Raw genomic sequence first — 24,134 nt, forward strand, 5'->3', positions numbered from 1 at the left:
CCTTACCAGAGGATATTTTTCCATTGATCTTTTCTTAAAAATATATTTTATTGATTTTTTACAGAGAGGAAGGGAGAGGGATAGAGAGTTAGAAACATCAATGAGAAACATCCATCAGCTGCCTCCAGCACACCTCCTACTGGGGACATGCCCGCAACCAAGGTACATGCCCTTGACCGGAATCGAACCTGGGATCCTTCAGTCCGCAGGCTGACGCTCTAGCCACTGAGCAAAATCAGCCAGGGCTTCCGTTGATCTTTCAGAAAGAAAGAAAGACAGAAAGAAAAAGCGATGTGAGAGAAACACATCGATTGGTTGCCTCATGCACACACTACGATCAGGGCCAGGGCCAGGGCCAGGGAACCTAGGTACAGTGCCCTTGACCGGAATCAAACCCAGAACCCCTTGGTGCACAGGCCTCGGCCAAGACTCCTTTCTCAATTAGCATAGTCATTCGATGAAATCATGAAAATCACCCAATCTTGTTTTCAGGTCCCTTAGGGGCTAATTCCTGGGCTTTGCTCTGTGCCCAGCCCGTGCCGGGTGCTCACAATCCAGATCCTCTCCAATCCTATAAGAGGAGTTTCTTTGCTCCCCTCTCTCCCTCCTTCCCTTCCTTCCAGATTTACTGAGCACCTGTCTGTGCCAGGGGCTGGGGCACAAAGGCAAAGCTCGCATCCCCAAGACCTCACCACCCCATGAGAGCATCCTCTGGAAAAAGACTGTGACTGGGGAGGGTGAAGGATGCAGGGGGAGCCCCAAGGCACTCAGGGAAGGTTCTCCAGTGGAGTTACAGACGAGCTGGGATTTGAAGGATGAGGAAGGGCATTCCAGGTGGAGGGAACTGCATGTGCGAAGGCGGGGAGGCAGAAAACAGCCCGCCTGGACTTGGAACTGTGGAAGGACGATGGAGCCCAGGGCGATGGAGCCCAGGTCCAGAAAATCTGCTGGGTGAGGTTGGGGTCCCAGAACCCACTACCTGGACTCTATGTCTCCTTGATCTCCTTTGCTCCCCTCGGCCTGGCCAGGAAGAAGCCCCGCCTACCTGCCCAAAAGGAGGCTTTGAAGCTAGAGAGAGAGTGAGGAAGGAGGGGCCAACTGGTGTGTATTCTTCAATTGCTTCTCAGAAATCTCCTTCGACACTGTGGCAACCAGGCGGGAGCTGGGGGAGGACCAGTGAGCTGGGCTGAGTGGAAGGGAAGTGGGTTGGGGGTAGGGACCTCTGCTCACCCTCTCTGAGCCTTTGTTTGGGCGTCTAGAATACGGGCACGACCACCCAGTTGCTGGCTCCTGTCAACCCAGGGGCTCCGGGAAGCGCAGGCCCAGGCTGGACTCATGGTGGGGAAGGCCTGCGAGGTGAGGTTGTGCACTGAACAGGGTCCATGACTTCACGTCTCAAACCTCACACTGCAAATGTTCTGATAATGTGAAATGTTTTCATATTTTATTGAAGTTTTTTAGGCCGTTTTAATATTTATTATGACAATTCTCTAGTCCATAAGCATCTTGAAGATGAGGCACTTTCTTGTAACTTGGCTAAAAGGGGTCTGGGCTTCAGCGCTGGTCATCTTCCCATCAGGGACGTTTCCAGAGCAGACTATGCCCCAGGGGGGATCCTGGTCCTTAGAGGGGCCACGCATAGGCTGACGGTTTCAGACTCCAGGGAAAGAGTGGCGCCCAAAGCCTCTGTGCTCCTCTCACTCCGGGTGGATCAGGCTGGGGAGTGGGCTGTGGAGAAGCCCGGAAGGAACGGTGAGAACTGCCTGCTCTTCCAGCCACTAGGTTCTCCCCGGGGGCAGAGAGCCCCAGATTTCTGGAAAGGGGAGTCGCAGGGCACTCCAAAAAGTTTGTGTGTTTGTTGGCTCACTTATGACATTTAAGGCTTACATTTTTTAAGAGTACAAAGGACGGTGAAAGAGCAACAGTAAGTAAACCCCAAGCACAGCTGTTGTCCCAGAGGGGGTCACTGTGTCCATCTTTTGTGCATCAGATGAGGCAGTTTTCTGAGGGCTGATCTCCCTGTGCCTGTTTCCTTCTCTGTAAGGTGCTGACAACGCTTCCAGCATGAGGAGGTGCTGTGAGCATGAGTGAGCTGGTCCTTGTAACATAGTGGAAGCTGTGCACTGAGTTTACAGCTTAATTCAGCTGGCGGTTCGGGCCGCAATACCCACGATGGCAAATGGCCCAGTTTGCCCGAAACCTCGCCAAGACGGCCCCAGCGCTGGTGAACGCTGCTGTGACTCATGGGAAGCCTCCATTGGCCACCATTTGGCATGTGCCAAGGTTGATCTGATTCCTCCAACCCCTGCTGAGATCCCCACAGCTATTCAGGGTTTGAAACACAGTACGTGTTGCTCACACTGACAGCTTCAAACAGGTCACCGTTCAGGAAGCTCTGCTGAATGATTTGGTGGCCACTGAGGTGTGGATGTGGTTTTGTGTCGCTGAGATCATCAGCAAACATTGGCATCATTGGCTATAATGTTTGAAGACCAATTTTTAACATGTTCCTTTTTATTCAATATATTTTTATTGATTTCAGAGAGGAAGGGAGAGGGAGAGACAGGTAGAAACATCAATGATGACAGAGTCATCAATCAGCTGCCTCCAGCACGCCCCCCCCCCCACAATGGGGGCTCAAACCCGTAACCCAGGCATGTGCCCTTGACTGGAATCGAACATGATACCCTTGAGTCCAAAGGCCGACGCTCTATCCACTGAGCCAAACCAGACAGGGCATTTGGTTTATGATTTGAATGTTCTTGGACCACAAGTGAACAGAATGGTATTTGAATAAAAATCAATATGTCCTTCAGAAAGCCAAGAGACATATGAAAACATGCTCAAAGTCACTAATCATCCGAGAGATGCAAATCAAAACAACAATGAGGTACCATCTCACACCAGTCAGACTGGCTATCATCAACAAATCAACAAACGACAAGTGCTGGAGAGGATGTGGAGAAAATGGAACACTCGTGCACTGCTGGTGGGAATGCAGACTGCTGCAGCCACTATGGAAGACAGTATGGAGTTTCCTCAAAAAACTAAAAATGGAAATCCCATTTGACCCTGTGATCCCACTGCTAGGAATATATCCCAAGAAACCAGAAACACCAATCAGAAAGGATATGTGCACCCCTATGTTCATAGCAGCACAATTCACCATAGCTAAGATCTGGAAACAGCCTAAGTGCCCATCAGTAGATGAATGGATTAGAAAACTATGATACATCTACACGATGGAATACTATGCTGCTGTAAAAAAGAAGGAACTCTTACCATTTGCAACAGCATGGATGGAACTGGAGAGCATTATGCTAAGTGAAATAAGCCAGTCAATGAAGGAAAAATACCACATGATCTCACTCATTCATGAATAATAAAGACCATTATAAACTTTTGAACAATAATAGATACAGAGGCAGAGCTGCCTCAAACTGAGTGTCAAACTGCAGCGGGAAGGCCGGGGAGGGTTGGGGGGCAGGAGGGAGGGGGGTAAGAGATTAACCGAAGGACTTGTATGCATGCATATAAGCATAACCAATGGACATAAGACACTGGGGGGTAAGGGAGGCCAGGGAATTGTCAAGGGCGGGGGGGGGGGGGCGGGGGGAAGGACACATATGTAATACCCTTTGTAATACTTTTAGCAAAAAAAAAAATCAATATGTCCAAATCACTGTTTTCAGCATCAAGCACTGCATGGAAAAGTCATAATTTCTCTTGATATTCGGTTGGACTGTCTTTTGCTTTCATAACATTAGCACAGCTCTAAATGCATGTCTTTGCTTAGCCTGAAATATGGAAAGCAGCTACGTGGATATACCAACCTGGTACATAATGTCTCTGAGGATGACATCTTAATTTGATGGTTGGAAATGACATATTTTATTTCTAGAAAAATTGAAGAAAAGGCCTTGAGAAAGTGAGAACTTGCTGCAGTAGGAGAAATAGTATTAACATGCATTAGAGTTAAATCAAATAAAGAATAAAATTTGGACGGGTTCTCTTTGTTAAAGTCAGAAAAAGACCTTTTGAAAACACCTATGTCTGTAAATATTGGGATATTTGGTGGTGTTTTTTTTCTTTATTGTTCAACAAGACAGTGAATGAGAACCATGACCGACATTTTATTTTATTTTAGGCATTTCGAAACCTAATCTTGATATGTATATCATTACTCTATATGGTTGTATGATTTTTAGAACCTGTTTTTGCTAAAATACCATGTGGCTATATAAGTTAGTATTATCCTTGGGTCTAAAAGGTATGTTATTTCCTAAAATTAATTGAAGTGATTGGTTATCAGTAAAAAAAAGACAAAGAAAATAAATTTACAGCTTGAAGCTATAGATGCCTTTTTTCCCACTGTGATGTTTGTGGAGAGCACATCTTAGAAATGGGCCTAATTCTTCTCAGAGGCAGCGGAGCGTGCTGGGGTCACAGAGCTCCTTGTCTGTGCACAGTGGGGGCATTCTGCTTGTTACCAGTCTCTTGTACCCACAGGTGTTTGCCAAAAAGGTGTAAGCATCTCTTTGGGGTTATCTCCTGTAGACACGGGCCCTGCCAATGTCATGTGTGTTCACATCTCAAATAGATATTTCCTACCCACCTCCACAGAGTTAGAAACAGTCTACTCCCAACCTTTGCTACAACGGTCACCATCCCTGCCTTGGACGGGCCTGATTCTACACCCACAGATAAGATAAGCCATGCTCGCGATCAAATAATCAGAAAATACATCTTGGTAAGAAGAGACAGTTCCTGTGTCCCGAGCAACACCCACACAGCGACGGAGTCACACCTGTAGTTCCACCACCCAACTCTCTTCATTTCTGCAGCACCTGCCGGTCAGAGTGTGGAACCGGGGCCAGAGAGGGGGCCAGGGGCGGCCGGAGCGGCTCCGAGTGAGGCTAGAGGGGGACAGAGGGAGCCAGAGGGGCCACTGAGGCCAGAGCGGGCGGGCAGTGGGACAAGAACAAAAGCTCATCTCAGCCTCCTCCTGAGAACCATCCCAGCCTCGGGAGTCATCGCTGCCCCTTCATTACAGCTCCTTCTCCAATTGGATCGACGCTGCGGCCACCTCGGCAAATGAGCCGAGACCCCCTAGGCTCAGGCCTCTGAGCTCCACCACCTCCCTGAACTCTGCTCCCCCGGCTCATCCTTTCTGCCTCCACCTCCAGGCCCCTGGAACCATGAGAAAACCCTGATTTTGCCTTTTTCTCGGCTCACCGCCTCCTTCGCAAAGAGCAGCTGCTGCCCCTTAACCTTTCCTTTGCTACAAAACTGCAGGTCCCTGTTGGCAGAAGTGCAAACATGAGTCCTGCCACCATCAGGAGTGGAGCTCATTGTCCCCCAAAGCTTCATGTTATGTGTAAGGAAAGTGATAAACAGGGAGCCTGTTAAATGAGTGGTTCTGGTCTGTTAAGGACCGAGCACTTCGGGGATGCGTTTTACCCAACAGCTAGCCCCAAACATCAAATGAAAACGATAAAAACTAGGCTTGGGACCCCAGACCCCCACTGAGCAACTGGCAGGAATAACTTTCATGGTTTTTAACAACTGAGATGGGGCAGAGAAAGAGCAAGAAAGCCATCCCATACCAACAAACGGCTCAGCTTTGAGTCCTCTATCGCTCCAAGGGCTGTGCCCCTCTGTCAGTTTGGCCCCTGGAGGAAGAGGGGCTGTCTCAGGGACAAGAACCTAACTACACAGTGGCCTTGAACTGATGGGGCCCACGCTCCAGCTGGCACCCACTGGGAACGTCACCTATCAATGGAAGGAGCCACAGGTGACCCTTGTCATGGCTGGGGAGCCATTACATTTCATCAGACATGGGGCGGGGGTGGGGGGTGGGCAGGGGAGATGCTTGCTCTGCTCTCTCTCACCAGAACCTCTTTCTTCCGAAACCTGTCTGATCACTGGAGTAAATGGGCATCCTCCACTATTTCACCCAACCCAACTGGAGCCTCAGGAATCTCACTCTAACTCATGCTTTTCTGAGCCTCTGGGTAAGATGTAAAGAAAAGTACATGGAAGTAAACATTTTAAACACTCCAGATTCTCCAAGAGGGCGGAAGCTATGGCACTGTCCTTGGTCAAGCTGCAGAAGCTGCGAGGAGAGGGGCCACTGGCCCCTTGTGAAGGTAAGAGGGTGGCAGTTTCAAATCCAAGCAGCTGGTGGCACCTGGAAACGGCTGTGGGGGCCTGATAGCTCCCCCCCCCTCGCCCCCGCTTTTCTCCAACCTCCTAAAGGTTGTCAAGGTCAGGTTGCCTTTTACAACATTTATCAGAAAAATGCCTTGGATAGTAAGTGGCTTTAAAATCTCATAGAGCTGGTAAGACCATAAATAAATATAACTGAAGGGTTTTTGATAAAGCTTTTCAGCAGTAAGTATATATGCCTATCCATAATTTTCCAAAGTCTGTAATAACTTAAAACGTTAAAAGCTTTGCTGGATTAAATAATAAAAGTTATTAAACATCTAATACTTTAAGATAGCATGAAATACTGAAACATTGATTTCTACACTTTTTAAAAATTTTTTTTTATTGCTTTCTGAGAGGAAGGGAGAGGGAGAGATAGAAACATCAATGATGAGAATCACTGATTGGCTACCTCCTGCACGCCCCCTCCTGGGGATCGAGCCTACAAACTGGGACCCTTCAGTCCACAGGCTGACACTCTATCCACTGAGCCTAACTGGCTAGGGCTACACAAGTTTTAAGTTCACCTGCTTTTAGCTTTTATTGCAGGAAGTCTATAAAGTGGATTAGCAACTGTTAATATCATGTGCTTTGTTGAAGGTGTGTTTCTTGAAAATAAAAAGTATGTTTAAAGTGTGTTCATAAACATCAATCTAAGAAATGCTTTTTAGTCAGCATTGGAAAATTAAGGTTTCTAAGAACTAAAAACTCAAATCAAGCTGGAAATAAATTGTATAAATTTAATAATAGAAGGCATGATGTATAGAAATATATTTTTGCAGGAGAAAGATTGAAAGTAAATTATTCAAATGACTAGAGGCCTGGTGCATGGAAATTCATGCACTGGAGGGGGGTCCCTCAGCCCGGCCTGCCCCCTCTCACAGTCGGGGAGCCCTCAGGGGCGGGAGGCGACCTGCTGATCAGGGGAAAGCGATGCCCTCATCACACCTCTGCTGCTGCCACTGCCAGCAGCACAAGCCTTGGCCGGCCCTAGTTACCTGAGCCTCGGGGGGCCCTGGGCGGCTGTGGGGCTGAGGGGACTGGGGGTCTCTGGAGACAGGTGCGTGGAGCAGCCGTGCCATGTGCCTGCCGCCCTGGAGGGCCTGAGGGGACTGGGCACCGCCATCTGTGGCTGTGGGCACTGCCATCTTTGAGGGTGTGACAGTCAATTAGCATATTCCCTCTTTAGTAGATAGGATGGTCATTTCTGAATGCGTAACCTCCACTCAGCTGTTATTCCAAAGCAGCACACTAGATGGCAGCAGAAATTAGCTTTTTTTGCTGATCTCCCTCAGATGCAAGTCCCAAGATGCACACGAGATGGCAGCAGAGAATAGCTTTCCTTGCAACGTCACTCAGGTGTTAACCCAAGATGCACACTAGAGGCTGCAGGAGAGCATTACCTTTTCCCAGGCTCCTGCTCACTTGGCAGTGAAATGAGAATCCAGACCCGATACCAGGCTCACTCTAAGTTAAACCCTGTATCCGTTACAAAAAAGTTTACAGCAGACAGGAAATGTAAACACTCAGCAAAAACTCAATGTTGAAATGAAGCAAATTACTTGTGACACCTTTTCATAAGTTGAAGGAGAAATATTAACAGAATGCTCACCCACAAATAAAAAAATTTTGAGAGAAAACTATTTATGGGTCAGAGCTATGGAAACATGAATTTCTCGCCTTCTCACTTTTCTTATTCCCCCCAAACGTAGTAAGTTGAATTGCTAAATAAGACCTGTTTGAAATGAAGAAAACTAAAAAAAAAAAAAAGACCGTACCCTTTTATGTAATGATGTTTACTTTGAATTTATATTAGTTCACACAAACACTCCATCCATGCTTTTGTTCCGGCCTCTGGTCCAGTTTAAGAACCCATTGTGGTCCTCGAGTCAAAAAGTTTGCCCGCCCCGGCTCTAGCCGGTTTGGGTCAGCAGACAGAGTGTCGGACTGCGGACTGAAGGGTCCCGGGTTTGATTCCAGTCAAGGGCAGGTACCTCAGTTGCAAGCTTTTCCCTGGCCGGCCCTCGTTGGTGTCTCTTTCACATCCATGTTTCACTCTGTCTTTCCTTCTCTCTTCCACTCTCCGTAAAAAATAATGGAAAAATATCCTCGGGTGAGGATTAACACACACACACGCACACACACACACACACACACACACACAAAAGTGACCGTTTTGGAATAGAGAAATGTTTATCAAATATGATTTCAACTTAGTATAACTGAAATTGAGCTCTACTGGTGATTTCAACCTGTGCAATTCTTACAGTTATTTCTAGCATCAAACAGCACAGCCATATTTGCTACAATAGCAACTGAAATGTATCCAGTATACATTTAATTATGGTATTCTTTTATTAAAAAAAAAAAAGATACAAGTATGGAACAAGAATAATTTAACAGAATTCTGGAACACTCACTATAAAAATACAGGAATAGATAAGGTGGGATAGTGTATAATAGAACAAAATCTACGTGAAATTCAAGAATTACCAGGAAGATTAAAGAAAACTAACAAACATTGAAAAAGATAGGACACTTCATTTTTAATCAGTCAAAAGAGAAAAGAGTTCAAGACAATATCAAGTTCCACACACCATAGAGCTATCGTTACACATTAAATATAATTACTATCTATAAGTATGCAAAAATATAAAGTTCTATTTCATACAATAAAACCCTTGATAGGAACCATTTTAAAATTAGGCAGAACTCCTCAACTTATGTGTGAGGTAAAAATTCTTCTACATGTTCCTTTAAAGGTTTTTAAACAAAATGCTAAATCTAAAAACAACGTACTCCTGTCAGTTCTCAAATTAATGCTACTTAAAGAAAGAAAAATGTATAGCTCGGCCACATACTCCTTTAGTATCGTTCAGGCATCCTGAAATGTTCCATTTTTTCAAGTATGGACCTAGAACTCAACATATTCCACAACACAGTTCTGAAGAGGAGGAGCATACAGGAAAGACTTTGTTGTCAGACGGCACAATATTGTTTTCTCCAAAACATTTCTGAAATAAACGTCGGGGTTTTGTTTTTCTCCTAAAAGGCCAGAATTATCATCTACATCAACATACATCTGATTGTGGTAAGACTTCAGAGTGGAAAATAACCTCTTCAATATTTTATCCCAAAAGTAACACTGGTAACAGATTATAAAAGGAGCCAGGACCCATGATTACAGCTCGTCATGATAGAAATATTCATCGTGGAGCTGTCGGCCATAATCTGTGGCTTCGCTGGTCAGAAACAAGTCCTGGTTCTCCAGAATCTCTGCCTCCGAGAGCTTCCTGTCGTTATTTAAATCCATTTCGTCGATGAGATGAAGAGCCTTTAACACAAGATAATTCAATGTGTCAGGTGTAATACATATTTTCAGCAAGATGTTCACATTTCAAAGGGGATTTGATTTTCCAGAACCATTCATACGTTTATTCATTCATTGTTTGCACCATATTTTTAAAGTGGCCTATGAGCAATAACAGAATCACTGATCAAATGATTATTGCTCTGTTCAAGTGCTCATTGTCTAAGTAAATGAAAACATTACACATGTAACTGGATCTGTCTCCGGCTTCTCATTATCTCCTTTGTTAATTTCCGCTGGGTTCTACCTCCTTTTAACTCAAATCTGATTCAGGATATCTCAAAGTTAAGCAAAATGAACATAACCCATTTTGAGCCCCTACAGGCAAATACAAAATGTATTATTCTAACTGTCCTATCAAATTACTACATGATGCAATTTTAACTTCCATGTCCCCTTGATGATCGAAAACAGTTCAGAGATTTAAATTAAGAAACAGCAATGCATGGATCCTAAATAATTTAATTGCTTCTTTCTTAGGCTTAAAAATTTGAACTTCCTTTCCTACCAACAGTAAGAAATCTGCAGGGAGAGACGGCACTGGAACGCTCACCTCCTCCTGGGCAATGCCCTGGTTGTTGGGAACCACCCAGGATAACAGCTCCTGAGGATCAAGCCTGCCATCCGCGTCTTTGTCATAATCATTTAGGAATCGATCTTTCTCAACAAGTATCCACTCTGGATCTTCATTTGCTGCTTTTTATTACAAGAAATCAACAACAAATACAAACATAAGAATATCACATGCATATAATGAGAAGTTTGATATATCCTAGAATAAAGGGAATGAATTTAAAGCCTACTACATAAAAAATGCCCAAAGACACAAAAATACTTAACTAAAAAGTGCTAAAATAATTTAAACGATATAGTAATTTTCAACAGTGACACACAGGTCTAAACAACTACGAGTTTTTAAATTGTTGCATATTCTCACAAACTAGTAATTTTATTAACTGCTATTTGTTATAACTAGTTTTCCCAAATTTGATCTGGGTAACATTTTTGGTACGTCATGTGGCTATATAAAGCTTCTTACGTGTTCTTAAAGAATGTGTAATTTCAAAGTGACATTCACAGTAAGGGATGCTTTTAAGCAACAATTCTGGAAAAAATTCAGAAAAAAGACATATACAAACTCCTCAAATTTCAAACAATCGTAAGTCACCTTCCGCAGTCTACACCAGTATTCACAGTATTTATATTTATTTCTCTTTTAAGATCTACATCTAAAAGATACAGGATTTTGTTTACAAATATCCACCTTTACTTCCTCCCTCATTTGATTTGATAATCACATTACATTTGCCTCGAAAGGAAGGCATGTTAGAATCTAGACGTGTACTCAGTGAGCCACACAGCATGCGGAGATGAGCTCCCAGTCCCGTAGTTTTGCTTGTCTCACTGGGCAGAACGAGTATAAATCAGGCAAGTGCTTCCTGTTCCATTTCCTTTCCTTTTAGGTGCATTTGTCCCCTCCTTCCACAGACCTCAGCTACTTACCTGGGTCCCGCCTGTAGTCACCAAGAAATTCTTCCAAACTAACAAATCCATCACCATTTTTGTCATGTTCTTCTAACGCCTCTTCAATGACAAATTCCTATCGTAGAAATAAATTAATAACGACGTTTCCAATCCTACCACCATCCGGGTCACTCCTACTACAGAACTGCTTTGGGAACGATCACTAGCATGGTCTATGCTTGCAAACACTGGAATCAGAAGCAGGACTATATCACCACACACTAAGTCCAGCACCCTTAAGCTCTGCTGTTGGACTCCCCCTCGCCCTCTGAAACCACCTCAGCACTGACCTCACATTCTCCTGCTTCTCAAGATCGTCGTCTCTGAGGGCCCGTCTTCTTTAACTCCACTTTCCATCCAACCCATTAGAACCCCGAGTCTCTCTCCTACATCACTGCTGCTCTGAGTGAGGCCCACGTGCTGGTCGGTCACACATCTCGTGCTGCCTTCTGTCCAGCTCAGTCCATCCCCACCCCCCTGTCCCTGGCACGTCCATCTCTTACTGTTGTACAAGCTCAGAGCCGCAGTCATCTCTGACTCTTCTCTCCCCACACTTATTTAATCATAATATTCTGTTTATACCTGCTTTAAACTTTGATCATGTCTCTTTCATTTCACTGCCACCTTGAATTCCAGACCAAAACACCGAATGCCTAAATTGTTTCATTGTTACCTGGTCACCCCCTTCTCAATCCTCAAATGTCCCTTCCTTCCCAGAGAAACAAGAGCCAGCACTGTCTGCCCTGACAGGGCGAAGGAACTTGTCTCACTGAATTAATCGAATTGTGCCCAGCACTATTCTTCACCAGGTCATGTATTTTGAGCCAAGTGAGAAGTCAAAAGCCTCCCAGTGGCAAGAGAAGTGGTGCTAACGGTGTGTCCTGCCGCTGGGCTGTAGAGAAAGCGGTCTGCAGCTTGTGACCAAGGCAGCCGCCTCTGACCGTGACCTACTCAACAAAAGCCACAGCTCCCTCCCTGACCTCTCGAGCACAGACCACACAGCTGGAGGGAGGCCAGGCAACAGGCCTCCATGTAAATGTGAGTCTACTTTAAAGTGATTTTATGCTCATCTCTGCTCTCCCATATGGTGGCTTTTGCTCTCAAGAAGCTCGCCACGTCTTGGACCCAATCAGCGTGTGCCGGTTCCACCCAGAGCGCAACAGTGTTGGAAGAGTGGGTGTTTCTTTCCAGTGCCTCAGGGATGGCCGGACTCTTTATGCCTCAACTTGCAAAAACATCGTTGGTCGTTAGCCGTTGTGCTGGTGCCCACCCCATGAAAACAGATCCTAATGCCGTACGTCTCCCAAGACTGAAGCTTTTCACAAGTTTTAACTCTGGTTTTTAATATAGAAAAACCAGAGAAAAGTCTGAAAGCCAGGAAAGAGTGCTGCTCACATACATTACAGAGATTTTTTTAAAACTCAGTCCTTTACCTCCTCCCTCCCAATAAGCAACCTCCACCCCAGAAACCCTCCTCCCCAGCCCAAACCTGAACCGGGGAGAACCCGGCTCTTCCTGTCTCTGAAAACTCGGGTTGTGCACAGTTCATCGTGATCACTTAGTTAGAACAGGCCTTAAGTTCTGGTCACCCAATAACTCGATTAAAACCTTTCTTCCTTACCGTCATATAATCCACTTCTTCAGGATGCTCAAAAGCAATGAATTCTTCAAGATTCAAACCGGGATCTGAGTCCTGGTTAGCTTTTTCAAATCGCTTCTTGTCCTTTAGATGAAGCTTGGAAAATTAGATATTGAACATGTTTAAAGGTCTCATAATATATAACCATGAACAAGATTCCAAAAGTACAAACCATGCGAAGTCTAACGCACATTTTCATACGTCATTTTATCTTCACATCATCCCTCTGAAGGTTGTTAGGGCAAATGACACTCATTACAGGCAGTGACAGGCTCTAGCAGCGGTTCTCAACCTGTGGGTCGCGACCCCTTTGGGGGTCAACCGACCCTTTCACAGGGGTCGCCTAAATGCATCCCGCATATCAGATATTTGCATGAAGATTCATAACAGTAGCAACATTACAGTGATGAAGTAGCAACGAGAATAATGTTATGGTTGGGGGTCACCACAGCGTGAGGAGCTGTACTGAAGGGTCTCGGTGTCAGGAAGGTTGAGAACCACTGCTCTAGAGTCAGAAACTCGAGCCGAACTCCAGCGATGCCACTTACTGGCCGTGCTCCTTACGGCAAACGCTTCGCTCCCCGGGTCTCCTCAGCTATAAACGGGGACAATCCAACACCAACAGCAAAAGCAACAAAACCAAAAGTCGACAAGAGGGCCTGGCCAGTGCGGCTCAGTTGGTTGGGTGTCGTTCTATTAGCAACTGGAATATGAATCCCATTAGCAATTAGTAAACCGTAAGTAATAAACATCTACTACATGTGACGAACTACTATTGATTGAAAAGCTTGAGATTACGTGATTTGCTGAAAGGGATGTCAGAAATACAGCTAAAATATTTTGAACTTGGATCCATTCTGGTCTTTCTACAGTAGTACACATTCTTTTCTTTAACAATTGATCTCAATTTTTTTTGAATCCCCAAAAACCAATAAATTTAGACTGTGTTTTTAAAAATATTTTTTTTAATTTCAGAGAGAGGAAGGGATAAGGGGAGAAATATTAATAATGAGAGAGAATTATTGATTGGCTGCCACCTGCATGCCCCCTACTGGGGATCTAGCTGGCAACCGGGCATGTGCCTGACCTGGAATTGAATCGTGACCTCCTGGCTCCTGGGTCTATGCTCAGCCACAGAGACACACCAGCGGGATTACTATACCAACTGAAAACTGTTTCTGGTTTTCAAAATGACTTTTCCAAAATTTATTCGCAGGTTTCAGAAATAGTCTTCTTATGAGAATACTTTCCCTTTTTTGAAAAAAATATTTTTATTGATTTCAGAGAGGAAAGGAGAGGGAAAGAGAGACAGAAACATCAATGATGAGAGAGAATCACCGATCGGCTGCCTCCTGCACTGGCAGGAGACTGAGGACTGAGTCCACAACCCAGGCCCGTGCCCTTAAGCGGAATCGAAATCAGGATCCTTCAGACTACAGGCCGACGCTCCATCCACTGAGCCAAACCGGCCAGGGCGAATACTTTTCTTTTTATAAACTGATTGTATTATTAAACTTCACATTTAAAAAAATCACAATTTCTAATATTTTAGAAGCTTTTCATTCATGTCTTTCACGGGTACGTTAGGTAGCACTGGTTCACGGCAACAACGCTGCTCCTACAATAACTGACTCACAGAAGAGCTTCTTACTCCCCCAAAGAATTCATCGTTCAACATTCAGATTCAACCAAATCTGACAGAAAAGAAAAAAAGTTTCCAAATAGCTGCTTTTATCTGCATCTTTCATACTTTTAAATAACTAAACCGAATATTTTACATTTTATATTCAGGTTTAACAGGCAAAAGTAGACAAACAAGAACTTGATGTACTTTGCTGAGTCAAGTTCTTTTTGAATAAACCACATTTCTGAATACTGAGTGCTTAGCCTTCCTTACGAAGGAACCCTTCCAGTTGGAACAAAAAGGTCCACGTTTCGCCAGAGGGAGCTGAATTTGGCCAAATTCGCTTATAAAGAAAGGATTTCTTTGAACAGACTGAGATTTCTTAAAAAAACAACCAAAAAGTCATTCATGGCCATTTGAGGAACACAATGTAAGTGCAACTCACATTCAAGAAGCCAAAACCCAGAAGGACTTTTTCCTAAGTGGCCAATTTCTACAGATGATACAAAGGACTCTTAGTTTCCCAAACTCAACACTCTTTTCTTCCGTACAAAAACCTTGGATTCTAATGGATGATAGAAAACAGCACATACAGTAGTGAAAACAATAGTCATTTTTATGGTAACAGAACCTTGTGAAGAACAGAACTGCCATGTGTGGGTCGGCGAACGATTTTACACGAAGACATACATACTTAGTGATACCAGAGTCCAGGTCTGATTTGCCCTGTGTAAGAGCGTATCGAACGTAAGTATTGCTTATGCGCACACTCAGCAGCTGGCTTGAAAAGTCAGAGCTGAACTTTCCCCAGGCAGGTCCCCAAACGTTAGTTATCTTGCTTCAAGATGCTGATCGCACTTGTTCATCATACCACACAGAACTGCCCTTTCAGGCATTTCACAGCCCGAGAGGGTCATTATTCACGGTTATCTCTACTTTCCATATTTCTACCGTATAGAAGACATTATTTTAGACAACCCATTACTTAAAAAAAATCTTTACTGTTGAAAGTATTCCAGATGCCCCCCTTTTCCCCAACCAACCCCTCCACCCACACCGGCCCTCCCAGGCCTGCACTACACCATTGTCGGTGTCCACGGGCCACGCATATATGCATACAAGTTCCCCAGTCAATCTCTCCCACACCTTGCCTCTGAAACTTGTCAGTCTGTTCCATGCTTCTATGTCTCTGGATCTATTTTGTTCATCAGTTTATTTTGTTCATTAGATTCTACATGAGTGAGATCATGTGATACTTGTCTTTCTCTCAGTTTTATTTCGCTTAGCGTAATACTCTCTAGGTCCCTCCACATTTTCTCAGGGGTAAAAGATTCTTTTGTTCACTGCTGCATCGTATTCCATGGTATAAATGTGCCACAGCTTTTTCACCCACTCATCTGCTGATGGGCACTTGGGCTGTTTCCAGATCTTAGCTATTGCGCATTGTGCTGCTATGAACAGAGGAGCGCATGCATTCTCTCTGATTGGTGTTTCTGGTTTCTTGGGATATATTCCCAGAAGTGGGATCACTGGGAGCCCATTACTTTTTATGATTTATTTATGGTATAATGTTTAGTCTGTAACTTTAGAACTGACTCATTCTTCACCACTGATTTTTAAATTTTGAAAAATAATGCAACTCTTTCATCTTTATATACCACATTCACTTTTAGAGGTCTATTCTACTTTTAGGAAATTATATCAAATTCTAATAAAGTAGAATAGACACATATTCCTGGGTTATCAAAGAATACCTACAAAATAGGACCCCATTGAGAAGTGTTCATTTATGCTCCATTGAATTCACCCTTAAAAAACTGTTTTCTTTGTAATTGATTTTTTGAAAGAGAGGTAAGAAAGGAACATCGATGAGAGAAACATCAATCTGCTGCCTCTTGCATGCCCAATATTGGGGAGTGAGCCCACAAGCCGGGTGCCCTAACCAGGGATTGAATGGGGTGACCCCTTGGTTCATGGGTCGACACTCAACACTGAGCCACACCAGCCAGGCTAATTCATTCTTAAAAGATAGAGACTTATAATCAACATTACTGAGTACGTGGGTAAGGAAGTCTGCATTAGAACCAGACATCTTTCCCATGAAAAACTGCTCACTGCAGTTTATATTAATGGGTGAAGGTTTTCTTCTCAACACCATCATTTATTGCATCATCCCCTCTCAAGAATATAGAATTTTTTAAAAATCAAACAAACACATCTCTTATATTGTGATTAGATAGTAATTAAATCTTTTGAGTGTCAAAGGAAAAAAAGAGAATACAATTAGGACCTAATTATAGTAATATTTTAAAATACTGTATTTACCTTCTCTGTTGTTCCCTGGCAAGTAAGTCATATCACACAATGGTTTGGTTTTAGTAAAGTGTCAGAACTTGAATGATGCTTTAAAAAAATATATATATTTTTATTGATTTCAGAGAGAAAGGGAAAGAGAGAAACATCAATGATGAGAGACAATCATTGACTGGCTGCCTCCTGCACACCCCGCACTGGGGATCGAGCCCACAACCTGGGCATGTGCCCTTGACCAGAATAGAACCTGGGACTTTTTAGTCCACAGGCCGACACTCTATCCACTGGGCCAAACTGGCTAGGGCAGTGGTCGGCAAACTCATTAGTCAACAGAGCCAAATATCAACAGTACAACAATTGAAATTTCTTTTGAGAACCAAATTTTTTAAACTTAAACTATATAGGTAGGTACATTGTTATTAACTTAATTAGGGTACTCCTAAGGCTTAGGAAGAGCCACAGTCAAGGGGCCAAAGAGCCGCATGTGGCTCGCGAGCCGCAGTTTGCCGACCATGGGGCTAGGGGCATTGAATGATGCTTTTTAAGATAAGTTAATATAAAGGAGGTAAAAGAGGATACCTAGTAGATAGACAAATCTCCAACCTCACTTTATCATCCTTTGTTTGCTCTTAGGCCAGGGGTGGGCAAACTTTTTGACTCGAGGGCCACAATGGGTTCTTAAACTGGACCGGAGGGCCGGAACAAAAGCATGGATGGAGTGTTTGTGTGAACTAATACAAATTCAAAGTAAACATCATTACATAAAAGGGTACGGTCTTTTTTTTTAGTTTTATTCATTTCAAACGGGCCATAGTTTGCCCATGGCTGTCTTAGGCACTAAGAAGTGAAAAGATTGATTCATACTCTCCAGTCTGCTGTAAGACGGACACCCAAATAAGGAGGAAAAAAGAAAAACAAAAGATATATTTTTCCTCTGTGAATTAAGTAAATCCTAACTAACCTAATGCTGATATACTTAACAAATGCCTCAAATATTTTTTTAAAAATATATTTTATTGATTTTTTACAGAGAGGAAGGGAGAGGAAGAGAGAAACATCAATCAGCTGCCTCCTGCACATTCCCCACTGGATATGTGCCTGCAACCCAGGTACATGCCCTTGACCGGAATCGAACCCGGGACCCTTCAGTCCACAGGCCGACGCTCTATCCACTGAGCCAAACCGGTTAGGGCTGCCTCAAATATTTTTAAAAGCTGATCCTATATAATAAAAGCCTAATATGCTGTGTCCAGTTGTCTGTTCAACCAATCAAAGCATAATATGCTAATGATATGCTAAGGCCACTCAACCACTTGCTATGACCTGCACTGACCACAAGGGCAGACAGTAGACCGGTTGACCAGTTGCTATGACGTGCACTGACCACCAGGGGGCAGACGCTCCAACCAGTAGGTTACCTTGCTGCTGGGGTCTGGCTGATCGGGACTAAGTGAGGTGGGCCGGACAAACCCTGGAGCCCTCCCATGGTCCCTCCCTGGACCCGATCCTGCACTGATGGGATCCTTGGCCTGGCTTGTGCCCTCTCACAATCCAGGAACCTTCTGGGGATGTCGGAGAGCCGGTTTCGGCCTGATCCCACAGGGACCAAGGGACACCACTGGTGCAAGAATTCGTGCACCAGGCCTCTAGTTATATACAAATTTTAAATATGAGTGTGAATTACATGTGCTTTCTTCAACAATATTCTTTTAAATTAATACAGAACTGCTACTATTTCTCCTACTATTATCATCCCATTATCAGATATAAAGAAACTAAAGCGTAAGGTGGCCACATAACTGACCCAAAGCTGCAGGACTGTTAATGGGGCAGCTGGACGGAAAGCCAGGCAGATGGGCAGCCCTTTGCCTCTACTCTGGGGGCAAATGCTCAGCACATGCACAGTTACTAGCAGAGCAATGACCAACTCTGAGCTTGGATGGCCTCTAGAGCTGAAGCGGCCCATACAATTCTAAAACAAACATAGACAACGATGACATATGGCCAATAACTAAAAGGTAGGTACTGATAATGGGTAAGTTAAAGAATTTGAAGTGGCTCAAATGTTTGCCAAATACCCTTGACTAATAACATTTTGGGACATAATGGTTTGCAACCAGGTGCTTGGCTTTATATTTTTCCACATAAGAAAAACTATCATTTTAAGAAAAAGATTGTAAAATTAATTTGAAATACAAAAATATTTAAAATAGCAATTTCTGAAGAAAACAGTCATTTGCCTTGAAAAGTTCTATTTACTAAATAAATGGTTCCTAAATACTGTCTTCCTCAGCTCTGCTTAAGCAGCATATATTTATTTTTATTTTTTTAATATATTTTATTGATTTTTTACAGAGAGGAAGGGAGAGGGATAAAGAATTAGAAACATCAATGAAAGAGAAACATCAATTAGCTGTCTCCTGCACAGCCCCCACTGGGGATGTGCCCACAACCAAGGTACATGCCCTTGACTGGAATTGAACCCGGGACCCTTCAGTCTGCAGGCCAATGCTCTATCCTCTGAGCTACACCAGTCAGGGCAAGCAGCATATATTTAAACAAATTAAACCATGAGAGGCAACAGAACTACAGTCATACAGAATCTTCAAAAATGAGTTATTTTAAAGGGTGGAGCCACTATGGAAGACAGTATTGGAGCTCCTCAAAAAATTAAAATAGCATCACTATATGATCCAGCAATTCCAACTACACTTCTGGACACATTCCCTCCAAAAACGTAAAGTAGGGTCTCAAACAGATATTTGCACACCCATGTTCATAGCCACATCTATCTACCTATATAAAGGCCTAAGTGACCATTACAACCTAAGGACCGAAGGACTGGTCAGCCAGTCACTATGATGCGCACTGACCACCAGGGGGCAGACGCTCAACGCAGGAGCTGCCCCCTGATGGTCAGTGCGCTCCCACGGCCAGCAAACCTCCCGCAGTCCCTCCCCCTGCCCAGCAGGCCCCGTCCAGGACTGGATGAGACGACCCCCATAGGCCCCGATCGCAGGCCAGGCCTAGGGACCCCACCCATGCATGCATTTTGTACACCGGGCCTCTAGTTATTAATAAGAGCCAAAAAGTTAACGCAAACCCAAGTGTCCATTTATAGATGAATGGATAAACAAAATACAGTATACACCTGCACTGGAGTACGACCCAGTCTTAAAAAGGAGCAGCTGCGGGAGGCAACCGATCGATGTCTCTCTCTCACATCAATGTTTCTCTCTCTCTCTCTGTGTCTCCCCCTCCCTTCCACTCTCTCGTTCAAAAGGCAGGTTGTGCACATGCTCTCACCTGCCTAAAGGACTCCTCTTCTGCGTCATCCAGAGCTGTGTTCTCGTCGAAGTCAATCACGCGGTCATACATCTGAATGTTGTATTCGTCCCACGACACACGGCCATCACTGTTTTTATCATATTCAACAAACTGTTGTTTCGCTTCTTGCATCGCATAATGTTTAAAAGACATCTGAATCCATGAACTGAGTTCACCTATGAGAATTCCCCAGAACACAAGAGATGTTAACAGTAATCCCCATACTGAGAGGATTTCCAGACCATCGCTACAAGAAAAACACACACAAAACCGCAGTGGTTGCAAATACTGAATGAGAGCAGACTTAGCAGTGCTCATAGAAATACGAGGGGGAGGTAGGGAGAGCGTTTGGAGGCTCAGACATTACAAAATGTGACCTAAAGAGAGGTAAGCTCCTCCAGTAGAGTTTGTGCATGATTTGTTCACTGAGGTTCTCCAAATACCTAGGAAGCCCGACTCCATAAGTACTTAGTGAGTTACCAATCGGACAAAATGGCACGTGACTTAAAAAAAAATTATCCCTAAAACTGCAAGTAACTTTTGCTATCACAATTCTATCATGAAGCACAAATCTTTGCATCCCTTTACTTTAATAAGTATTTTGGGAAAAAATGGTTCCCATTACAAAAGTAATAAAAATTTTCCTTTAGAATAAATTTAACATTGAGTTGAATCAACACTATACGTACTAACAAAATAATAGATGGTAAGTAGATATGGCCTCAATTGTGACTGAAGTTGAGAAACACTGTTACAGTACACTCCCTTTAACCGCGACATAGAACATCTGGAGGAGGCTAACACAATATGGGTAGCAATTATGATTTGGGCGCTTCTTGCAACAGCTGTCTGTCTTAACTAGACACCTGAAAAGTTTCTAAATCTCGAATATCTACTTTCAGATCAATTATTAAAAATCTATTAATAGAAACAGAAATTCATACCGCATTATAGAAAAAGCGGAGGAGAAAACAAATATTTGCAAAGATAGCAGGAGTATACCATTTGGTTTAAAGAGTGGTATTTTTCTACAGATTCAGGGGCGGTCAGGTGAATATAAAAGACACTTTTTATTTTGTCTCCCCTGAAACATAAAAGTGCAAATTAGCAAACTTTCCTGAAGGGTCCTCACGAATGAGGGTTTTTTTTAGTTTATTTGGAGCTCATCACACACAACAGAATGCAGAATGGCACAGTGACCAGAAACGTTGGTTCACTTCAGCTTTCCATAAGGAGATGTTTACCGTCTCCAGCTTTTGTTTTCTTCTCTGTATAATGAACATTTGGAATAAGTTCCTTTTAACTTTAAATTTTTGAAATGTTTACTACTAAATATGTGACCACATATTTGTAGGCCCTTACAAACAGGTGCATTAAAATCTTCCAAATCAACTTGTTCTGTGTGCTTTCTAACCAAAGATGAACCCATTCTTATTGGATATTAGAGTGTAAGCTTCTCTTGCTCTTTGTTTTAAGTAGAAAGAACCACAGCCTCAATACTCCTGAAGGCACCAATACTTTATTGACAACAAATCTTAATTTGATCCGTTTGTAATATTCTCTCCAGCAATTTCATTCCTTAGATGCTGAGCCACATTGAAACAGGTTATAGCAAACTAGCTTTTATTTAATATTATTAAGGTATTCTTTTAATCATCTATGCATTTTGTTTCGGACTACAGAATCAACCTAAGAGCTCTCAGATATGTTTTAAGTGCAAGATATTAAAAACTGAAAATCAGATTTGGATTTTAGTCCTGGCTTTGCCACTCATTTGAAAAAGGCATTTAATTTATCCCTCTGAGCTGCAGTTTCTTCATCTCTACAAAGAAAGGGGACAAGATGATTCTAGGGCCTCTATTACCTGTAATGATTTGTCATAAACATAATTCATATGCAACAGGTCTTTTTCTAGTTGCTTGTAAAAAGAAGCAAATTCTTATAATTCTAAAAAAATATTTAAAATATTACATTGGGTTTTGGCATATTTCTCTAAAGTGAATTGCATTGTTGACACCGATAAAAGTCCGATGAAGAATAGGTGTTTGCTCAAGGTGTGATTTGTGAATACATGTAGGGCCAATGGTGTTTATATATTACTAGAGGCCTGGTGCATGAAATTCGTGCGGGGGGCGGGGGCCCTCAGCCTGGCCTGCACCCTCTCCAATCTGGAACCCCTCGGGGGATGTCTGAGTGCCTCTCGCAATCCGGGACCGCCGACTCCTAACTGCTCACCTGCCTGCCTGATCGCCCCTAACCCACCTCTGCCTGCCTGACAGCCCCTAACCACCTCTGTCTGCCTGCCTGATTGCCCCTAACCCACCTCTGCCTGCCTGATTGCCCCTAACCACCTCTGTCTGCCTGCCTGATTGCCCCTAACCCACCTCTGCCTGCCTGATCACCCCTAACTGCTCCCCTACTGGCCTGATTGCCCCTGCCTCTGCCTCCACCCACACCTGGGACCCAGGATTCCCTCCTCTGAACGGTGGTAGGCACCCGGGACCTGGGCTTCCCTCCCTCTGGCTGTCCGCAAGCAGCGGACCATGGCGGGTGGCTTTGCCCAGGCCGCAGGCACTGGCGCCCAGGACCGCAGGGCGGGAGAGGTCCCTATTTCTCTCTCCCCAGTGTTGAGTGTCTGAGCCGTGATGGCATGATGGTGTGAAGCCATTTGCATATTAGCTCTTTATTATATAGGATGGGAGAGAGCGTGAGTTTTGCTTAGTAACCTGTGTCTAAAGACTTCCAGGTATACCAGAGGGAAGGGGGTGGGGGGGGATAGCAAAAGGGGCCCAATCATATGGCAGCTGAAGATTTTACTTTGGGTGGTGGGGACACAATGCAATATCATAGAACTGTACCCCTGAAACCTGTGTGATCTTATTAACCAATGTCACCCCAATAAATTTAATATAAAAAATAAGCAAAAAGGAAAGCTCTCCCGGTATCAGACCTACTCACTAGTCCCTTACACCCTCTCGAAGCACCTCTAGTTTGCGGGAGCATTAGCCAGGGGCCCTCCGCAGCCACCCCGTCTTAAAAGCGCGTTTCTGTGCCCATTGTTAGCCCGCCGTGGGGGGCGTCCTTACTTTCCGTGAGAAGGCCATCCGAGTCCAAGTCAATTTTCTTTATGATCGACTTCAGTCTTTTTTGTTGCTCTTCGGGAGCGAGTTTAACATATTCGTCGACTTCTTCCTTTGGAAGGTAAGCGATACACGGGGGGGTCAAGCGTTACTATCAGCGGAGCAAAATGGGGGAGAGAGTACGGCCAGCAGAGCCTCGCAGGCGGGGGTTTGGGGTCATTCACACCCGCTCTGCAAGGCCCCGGCCCCACACGCCCCGGGGATCCTGCCTCGTTCGGGGGGCAGAAGGGATCGGCCCCGGGTTCCTTGTGAGCGGCGTCCCGCCCAGCGTCCGGTCAGGCCGCGGGGGACTGACCCTCCTCGCCCCGGCCCGGCCCGGCCCACTCACCTGGCCGCCCAGCAGCGCCTCGCGGTCGTAGTCGGAGCGGTGCTCGCCCTGCGCGTCCCCAGCGCCGGCCGCCGGAGCGCACAGCAGCAGCAGCAGCAGCCCCAGCGCCGCGGGCCTCGGGCCCAGCCGCATCGCGCCGGCCGCCGCGGACTCGATGAGGCGGAGGCGGGAGGCGGGAGGCGGGAGGGGGCGGCGTCTGCGGCGGCGCGGACGTGGGCACGCAGCGCGGAGGGCGGGGGCGCCGGCCGCCAGTCGCGCGAGCTCAGCAGAGCCCGCGGCTGCGCAGTGCGGCGCTCCGGTCACGCTTATATAACCCGGGGAGGGGCGGGGCGCCAATCCGAGCCGCTGATTGGTCCGCACGGCGCCGGGGCGAGGGGGCGGGGCCGCTAGAGGGGAGAACCTTCTGAACAGCCGCGGATTCGGGCCAGAAACTCCCGGCCTCGCCGAGCGTCCGCCCCGGTTTCCCGAAGTGAAAAGGCGGGACATTTTGGTGGAGAAAGGGCGCTGGCTGGAGAGCCGACCGACGGGTCCATTCCAGTCTCCGTGCATCTGCACTGACTTATCTCACCGGCGCTGGACGCACACACGCAGGGGCTCAACCAGACAGACACGTGCATCCGATGCTCACTTTTGTGGCTGGCACTTCTTTATCTTGGCCA

General features: G+C 44.9%; 1 protein-coding gene and 1 pseudogene across 2 annotated transcripts; one reads left to right on the top strand and one right to left on the bottom strand.

The window, feature by feature from the left end:
• Window positions 1-2,179: 2,179 nt before the first annotated feature.
• On the top strand, window positions 2,180-2,489 carry LOC138998478 (ATP synthase subunit g, mitochondrial pseudogene; annotated as a pseudogene).
• Window positions 2,490-8,731: 6,242 nt separating this feature from the next.
• RCN2 (reticulocalbin 2) lies at window positions 8,732-23,638 on the bottom strand. 2 transcript variants are annotated; one of them, XM_070400448.1, is made up of 7 exons: window positions 23,476-23,638; window positions 23,094-23,199; window positions 19,987-20,183; window positions 12,726-12,839; window positions 11,084-11,180; window positions 10,134-10,273; window positions 8,732-9,544 (listed from the first exon to the last, which is right to left on the bottom strand). In XM_070400448.1, exons 1-7 carry the CDS (start codon window positions 23,605-23,607, stop codon window positions 9,392-9,394), a joined length of 939 nt encoding a protein of 312 aa, XP_070256549.1. In that variant the 5' UTR covers window positions 23,608-23,638; the 3' UTR covers window positions 8,732-9,391. The 2 variants fall into 2 exon arrangements, with proteins under 2 accessions (XP_070256549.1, XP_070256547.1); XM_070400446.1 differs by having other exon boundaries at window positions 10,134-10,276.
• Between the last annotated feature and the right edge of the window lie 496 nt (window positions 23,639-24,134).

The sequence above is a fragment of the Myotis yumanensis genome, unplaced genomic scaffold, assembly GCF_028538775.1.
Source record: "Myotis yumanensis isolate MYYU_CA2020_CCGP unplaced genomic scaffold, mMyoYum1.0.hap1 SCAF_20, whole genome shotgun sequence".
Classification (NCBI taxonomy): domain Eukaryota; kingdom Metazoa; phylum Chordata; class Mammalia; order Chiroptera; family Vespertilionidae; genus Myotis; species Myotis yumanensis.